Source organism: Rhincodon typus, chromosome 1 (assembly GCF_021869965.1).
Source record: "Rhincodon typus isolate 14 chromosome 1, sRhiTyp1.1, whole genome shotgun sequence".
Taxonomy (NCBI): domain Eukaryota; kingdom Metazoa; phylum Chordata; class Chondrichthyes; order Orectolobiformes; family Rhincodontidae; genus Rhincodon; species Rhincodon typus.
This window is the reverse complement of record NC_063332.1, coordinates 28,735,691-28,743,967: the sequence shown is the minus strand read 5'-3', so window position 1 is coordinate 28,743,967 and position 8,277 is coordinate 28,735,691. Positions and strand designations below refer to the sequence as shown.

Below are 8,277 nucleotides of genomic sequence, written 5' to 3'. Positions count from 1 at the left end.
CCAAGCAGCATCAGAGGAGCAGGAAGAAGGGTCTCTAGGCCCGAAACGTCAGCTTTCCTGCTCCTCAGACGCTGCTTGGCCTGCTGTGTTCATCCAGCTCTACACCGTGTTATCTCAGATTCTCCAGCATCTGCAGTTCCTACTCTCTCCATCAGGGTACAGCACTGCTTGAAAATAATTGCTGAGTGGTTTTAGTTACTTCTGAAGCTGCTGGCATGTCATTTCATGAGGATTCAAACCAGATGCACAGCAACTGTTGCACTTGCCTTCACAAAGCTACATAATAATTTTCAGCCTAGTTGTTTTAAGATTCCAGAGCAAACCACAGAATTGAAGGGACAGTCTACACTGCAGGGTCCCAACAATAAAGCTTCAGAACAACAAGCAATTTGAGACAAAAACAAAAACCTTGCTCCCTTTTCCACATCCAGTTGATATTCTATAGAACGCTGCCTCGTCAAGCGCCAAATCCTGATTGACACCCAATGTGGAGAATGCAAACGGTTTACAGTATGGTGTTCATGAGTACCTGCCGCACTGGAAGCACTTTCTCCAGGTCATTCAAGGTAATATTTCCATCCTCTTCAAACTTTCCCTTCACCATCCTGCACAAATGACGAGAAGAGGAGCAGCATTAGGTTGGAGACTTTCAATCGACATAGTCGTAAAGGAAAGGCTGATGTTCTAGCAAGAAGATGGAGTATTTTTGACAGCTGGAACTCAGTATGCAGCTTTGCCCCAACACTAACAATGAATAAATTTGTTTGTAGAATATATCTATTTCCCTTAATAAATACCATTTGAAAGTTTGAAAATACATCAGTTTTTCGTCCCATCCCAGTCTGGTGCTGCAATTTAATTTTTCCATCCACGTATTCACTGTAGAATTTCCCTTTCAATATATTCAGTTTGTCTTACCGCAGAGTGGGGAGAAAATCAAAACAATGACCCATTAAGTGAAAAATTAAGTTGCGCTTGATCCTCCCAGTAGAATTCTTTGTGGTAGCTTAACCAAATGCATCACAGAAAGCAGAACTAGGAACAGCCAAGGAAAGCTTATTTAAAAATGAGAAATCAGTATTTCTGAACCAGCATTAAGATGGTGATAGCGTGGGAGTAGAGTTCTCTCATAATTTCCTTTAACAGCTACCTGTTTTTCTCCAAGCCATTTACCTGTTCCAGTGAAATCAACTTCCCTAAATATACTGCCTACAACACTCTGTTTAAAGAGTAATGAAACATCAAAATTATTTTGTTTTTAAATTTGTGACCTTCAGCAAAGCCATATCAACATAAGCAGCTCTCCATTGGGATAATTCAAAGATCAGTGTTTTTGGGTTGGAGTGTAAAGAAACGGGAAAATTGGCAGATTTTTCTCTTCCAACAAGAAGCACAGCATTAGTCCAGAGATTTTCAATCGTCACAGGCATAAAGGACAGGCTGATGTTCTAACAAGAAGGTGGAGTATTCCTGATAGCTGCAACTCACTACGCAGCTTTGCCCCAACACGGACAATGAATAAATGCATTTGCAGAATGTGCCTATATCCTGTGAAGTGTTCTCAACTGAAGTATTTTCTGTGAAAAGCAGTGGTTAGCACTGCTGCCTCACAGCGCCAGAGACCTGGGTTCAATACACTGGCTGTGTAGAGATTGCACATTCTCCCTGTAACTGCATGGGTTTCCTCCAGATGCTCCAGTTTCCTCCCACAGTCCAAAGATATTCAGGCTAGGTGGACTGGCCATGCTAAATTGCCCATAGTGTCCAGGGTTGTGCAAGTTAGGTGGATTAGCCATGACAAATGCAGGGTTATAGGGATAGAGTAGGGGTTGGGTCTGGGAGGGATGCTCTTCAGAGGGTCGGTGGGGACTCAATGGGTCAAATGACCTGCTTCTACACTGCAGGGATTCTACGAACATTTATTGATCGACTGGATCATGTAGGTGCAGCATGCAAAGGAAAATCAAATATGGAAAAGCACACACTCCTTTCCACAAATACATATGTGTTTACAAGCAAATTGAAAGAGCATTATGGAAAGAAAGTTGCAAGTAACATCAAATCCAACACGAGTAAAAGGGAGTGGTCCATGAAAACTCATATATATGATACAATCAATTAAAATAAAGAAATGAAGGACATGTTGCATAATTACTTCCAGTATTGACGGTAGAGGAAGATGATAGTATGCTAGACATGCCAAAGAGAAAGGAGTTACAGCTACACCTGGTTCTTGGGAATGAGATGGACTATGTTTCAGTGGGAGGACATTTGAAGGACAGCAATCTTTGCATCATTAAGTTTAGGTGGAATGTACAAAAAAGGACAAGGAATGATCCAGAATAAGAATAATTAACCAGGGAAATGCCAACTCCAACAGGGTGACAGTGGGTCAGAAAAATTGGAATCAAAGGTTAGCAGGCAAAATGATATCTGAACAATGGTTTGTCTTCAGTTTGAGCACAAAGTATGTTCCCATGAAGTGGAAAGGCAGGGCATCCAAATCCAGATGTCCCTAGATGACGAAAGAGATAGAGGTTAAGATGAAAAAGGAAGAAGTGTGCTTATGAAAAAGAGATGGATAATATGACTAAGAATTAGGCTGAATATAGAAGGTTCAGAGGGGAAGTACAAAGCCCACAAGGTCTGCAAAGCGAGAGTGTGAAAAGAGACCAGAAGCCAACATAAGTGAGGCCATAATTTTCCAAACTTGCTTAAATTCAGGATGGTGCCAAAGGGCCAGAGAATTGCAAACGTTACACTCTTGTCTAAAGAAAGTGTAAAGGTAAGTAAACCAACCAACTTAACTTTGTTATATATGCAATATGACACAACAAAATTAAGTGCCACTTGGGAAAAGGCATGTCAATTAAAGACAGTTAGTATGGATTCATTCAGGAAAACAACAAAATGCTGGTGAAACTCAGATCTGGCAGCATCTGTGAAAAGAGAAACAGAATTAATATTTGAATTTTATTATAATGTTTGGTTCAGGCAAGTTCCTTTCAGCAGGAGCGAGAGGGAGAAGGCTGTACTGGGGATGATTTAAAATCAAGTGTGGGGGTTTCTAAGGCCCAGTTTTGGTTCGGACACATTCCTTTCAGGAGGGGCCAGCAGCCATCCATTCCGGGGAAGCTCCCTGCTGTAGACCCAGGGTGATATGGGAGCAGAGTTTCTGATTTGTCGGTGCTAGTGAGGCACTAATTTGCATTAATACATTTATTCCCTTGGTGCTACAGGTGATAGAATCTCACTACAGTACAGGGAAAGTGTCCAGTTAGTTCATCTTCTGCTTAGTTAGAGGGAAGTTAGATAGTAAGTTGAGGGGGTTATTTGCTAGAAAGTAATAACTGTAATCATTAGGTAGCTAATTAAAATTTAACTTGTAAACTAACAGCCAATGAGGGTTAGTCATGTCACTTGGTTGAGTTTTGTGTTCCACCTGTGAGATGTGGTCAATTATGGGCTCTGACAGTATCCTCGATAATTAGATCTGCAGGAAGTGTACCCAGCTTCAGCTGCTCACCGAACAAACAGATCAACTTCAGCAGCAAAGAGACTCTACGAAGCAAACAAATGGTGGAGAGTGTCATAGACTGAAGTTATAGAAACGTGGTCACGCCCAAGGTACAGGAAGATAGATGGCTGACAGCTAGATGGGACAGGCGATCAGTGCAGCAGTTCCCTGCAGCTGTCCCCCTGTTGAACAAGTTTTCTGTTTTGGAGACTGATGGGGGGGCGCAGGGGGGTCCATCAAGACAGCATCATCATCAGCATCAGCCAGACCAATGGCACCACGGCTGGCCCTGCTGTGCGGGGAGCAGCGGGGGGACAATGTGTAGTAGAGCAATAGGAATTTGAGATTCAATCGTCAGGGGTATAGATAGGCACTTCTGTGGCCATGAGAGACACCTCCAGGATGGTACGTTGCCTTGCTGGTGCCACAGTTATGGATGTCTCTGAGTGGGTACGGGGCATTCTGAAACAAGAGAGTAAACAGACATTGTCCATATTGGCACAATAGAGCATAGAACAGTACAGCACAGTACAGGCCCTTCGGCCCACAATGTTGCGCCGACCTTTTACACTAATCCTAAGGTCTATCTAACCTCCACCCCTACCTAATACTATCATCCATATGCCTGTCTAATAGCCGCTTAAATGGCCCTAAATGAGGCCAACTCCACTACCCTCTCCGGCAATACATTCCACGCCCCGAACACTCTCTGAGTAAAGAACTTACCTCTGACGTCTCCCCTATATCTACCTCCACTCACTTTAAAACTATGCCCCCTCATAATAGCTACCTCCACCCTAGAAAAAAGTCTCTGGCTGTCCACTCTACCTATACCTCTGATCATTTTGTACACCTCTATCAAGTCATCTCTCATCCTTCGTCATTCTAAAGAAAAAAGCCCTAGCTCTCTCAACCTTTCCTCGTAAGACCTTCCCTCCATTCCAGGCAACATCCTGATAAATCTCCTCTGCACCTTTTCCAACGCTTCCACATCTTTCCTGTAATGAGGCAACCAGAACTGGACACAATAGTCCAGATGTGGCCAAATCAGGTTTTTGTATAGCTGGAGCATAACTTCACGGCTCTTGAACTCAATCCCTCTGTTAATGAAAGCTAACACACCACACACCTTCTTAACAACTCTATCCACCTGGGTGGCAGCTTTCAGGGAACTGTGGACATGAATCCCAAGATCCCTCTGCTCCTCCACACTGCCAAGAATCTTTCCATTAACCCTGTATTCTGCTTTCAAGTTTGTCCTTCCAATATGAATCACCTCACACTTTTCAGGGTTAAACTCCATCTGCCACTTCTCAGCCCAGCTCTGCATCCTATCAATGTCCCTTTGTAACCTAGAACAGCCCTCCGCACTAACCACAACTCGACCCATCTTCGTATCGTCCGAGAACTTGCTAATCCACCCTTCCACTCCTTCATCCAAATCATTTACAAAAATCACAAATAGAAGAGGACCCAGAACAGATCCTTGTGGTACACCACTCGTAACTGAGCACCATGTTGAATATTTTCCGTCCACTACCACCCTTTGTCTTCTAAGGGTCAGCCAATTCTGAATCCAATCTGCGACATTTCCCCCTGTCCCATGCCTCCTTACCTTCTGCATGAACCTACCATGGGGAACGTTATCAAATGCCTTACTTAAATCCATGTATACCACATCCACTGCTCTACCTTCATCCACGTGTTTGGTCACCTCTTCAAAGAATTCAATAAGGTTTGTGAGGCATGATCTACCCCTCACAAATCCATGCTGACTATCACGAATCAAACTGTGCCTATCCAAGTGATCATAAATCCTATCTCTTAGAGCCCTTTCCAATAATTTGCCCACCACTGATGTAAGACTAACTGGCCTGTAATTTCCAGGGTTATCCCTATTCCCTTTTCTGAACAAGGGAATGACGTTTGCCTCTCTCCAATCTTCCGGCACTATACCCGTGGACAGTGAGGACAAAAAGATCATCGCCAAAGGCCCTGTGATCTCTTCCCTCGCTTCCCATAGAATCCTTGGATAAATCCCATCAGGCCCGGGGAACTTATCTATCTTCAAGTTCCTCAAAATTCCTAGTCCTAACATCTACCTCCTCTAGCCGACCAACCTGTGACATAACAAGTGACATAAGTAGAAAAAATGACAAGGTCTTGCTATTCAGGGAGTTAGGTAGTAAACTAAAAAGCAGGACATCTAAGGTAGTAACCTCAGGATTGCTCCCCGTACTCATGTGCCACTGAGACTAGAGAGACACAGTACACTTGTACTTGTGGCTAAACAGCTGGTGTAGCTTCAGATAATGTGGATCATTGGGCTGTCTTCTAGGGAAGATGGGACCTATACAAGAAGGACCGGTTGCACCAAAACTACACAAACACCAATATCCTGGCAGGGAGGTTCTGTAGTGCCACTTGGGAGGGTTTCAACTAGTGTGGCAGGTGGCTGGAAACCAGAGCATCAAGTCAATGAGTATAGAGACTTGGGAAGAACTTGAGTCTAAGCCAAATATAGCTAAGAGAAACAGCAATCAGGGAGAGGTTGCTGAACTCAGTGAAATTGGAGGCTTCGACTGCATTTGCTTCAATGCAAGAACTGTAACAGGTAAAACAGATGAACTTAGAGCTTGTATTAATGCATGCAGTTGTGATTTTGTTGCTATCACAGACACATGATTGAAAGAGACAGGATTGGCAGTTTAACATTCTGGCAAATAGTTGACTTAGACAAGAGAGAGAGGAAGCAAAAGAGGTGACGACGTTGCATTCCTGGTGAGGGAGCATACCACAGCTGTGTCAAAAGAGGACACCCTGGAGGGGATCTTGGAGTGAGGCATTATGGGTAGAGCTCAGGAACAGGAAGGGTGCAATCACAATGCTGGGACTGTACTACAGACCTCCCAGCTGCCCGAGGGAGATAGAAGAAGTGATATGTAGTCAAGTTCTGGAAAGATGTGAAAATAACAGGGATGTTGTGGTGGGTGATTTTAAATTCTGCCACATTGACAGGGACTTTCTTAGTGCTGGGGATTTGGATGGGGAGCAATTTGTTAGGTGTGTCCAGGAGGGATGTTGAAACAGTATGGGGATAGTCCAACGAGGGAGGAGGCCATATTGAACCTGGTATTGGGAAATGAGCCAGGCCAGGTGATCAAAGATTCATTAAGGCATTTTGGGAATAGTGACCATGATTCTGTAGGTTTTCGGATACTTATGGGTAAGGACAAGATTGGACCTCAGATGAAGGTGTTAAATTGGGGGAAGGTTAACTATAACTGAATTAGACACGAATTGGAGAATGTGGATTGGGAGCGGCTGTTTGACAGTAAATTCACATCTGACATGTAGCAGTCTTTTAAGGACCAGTGATTAGCGTGCAGGACAGGCATTTCCGGTGAAAATCAAGGACAGGAATGGTAGGATTCAGGAATCTTGGATGACAGGGGAAATTATCAGCTTAGTCGAAAAATAAAAGGAAGCATACCTAAGGTCTGAGCAACCAGAAACAGTTGAAGTCTTGAAGAATAAAGAGAATGTGGGAAGGAGCTCAAGCAAGGAGTCAGAAGGGCTAGAAGGGCTGGTCTTTGGCCAGCAGAGTTATGGAGAATCCCAAGGCATTTTATACATATTAGGAGCAAGAGGGTAGCTAGAGAAAGAGTAGTCCCACTCAAGGATAAAAGAGGGAGAATATGTGTGGGGCAAGAGGAAATGGGTGAGATCCTTAAAGAGTACTTTACATCAGTATTCACCAAAGACAGGGATATGAGGGATGTTGTCGTGAGGGAAAAGTGTGTGAGTACTCTTGGGCAGGTCAATATAAGGAAGGAGGAAGTGTCAGGTGTCTTGAAATATATTGAGGTCGACAAGATCCCGGGCCATACAGGATCTGTCCCAGGATACTGGGGGAGGCAAGGAAAGAAACAGCCAGGGCCTTGACAAATATCTTTGCATCCTCTTTGCCCTCAGGCAAGGTTCCAGAGGACTGGAGAACGACCAATGTTGTTTCTTTGTTTAAGAAGGGAAACAGACAATCCAGGTAATTACAGTTTGGTGAGCCTGATGTCAGTGGTGGGGATGCTGTTGGAGAAGATACTGACAGACAGGATTTATTCGTATTTGGAAGTGAATGGACTTTTTAGTGATAGGCAGCATGGGTTTGTGCAGGGAAGGTCATGGCTCACCAACTTGATTGAATTTTATGGGGAGGTGACAAAAATTATTATGACGGAAGGGCAATGGATGCTGTCCACATGGACTTTAGTAAGGCATTTGATAAGGTACCTCAAGGCAGACTGGTACAGAAGGTAGAGTGTCATGGGATCCTGGGAGAGCTAGCTAGATGGCTACAAAACTGGGTTAGTCATAGAAGACATAGTAGTGGTGGAAGGGTGCTTTTTGGAGTGGAGATCAGTGACTAGTGTGTTCCACAAGGGTCAGTGCTGGAGCCTTTATTGATTGTACTATATATAAATGATCTGAAGGAAATGTAGATAGTCCGATTAGTAAATTTATGGATGATACCAAAGTTGGCGGAAATGCAGGTAGTGAAAGGGATTGTCAAAGGATAGAGCGGGTCATAGATAGATTGCAGATTTGGGCTGGGAAATGGCAGAAGGAGTTTAATCCGGACAATTGTGAGGTGATGCATTTTGGAAGATCAAATTCAGGTGCGAATTATGCAATAAATGGCAGAACCCTTAGGAGCATTGACATACAGAGGGATCTGGGCGTACAGGTCCACAGATCCCTGA

General features: G+C 43.8%; 1 protein-coding gene across 1 annotated transcript in view; it reads right to left on the bottom strand.

Annotated features, from left to right (window-relative positions):
* The window catches only part of ctif (CBP80/20-dependent translation initiation factor), a 193,950-nt gene that overhangs the window by 111,529 nt on the left and 74,144 nt on the right, over positions 1-8,277 (bottom strand). The window contains exon 5 of the mRNA XM_048603799.1: positions 510-605. Coding sequence (XP_048459756.1) covers positions 510-605 — 96 coding nt within the window. The remainder of the gene's footprint in view (positions 1-509; positions 606-8,277) is intronic.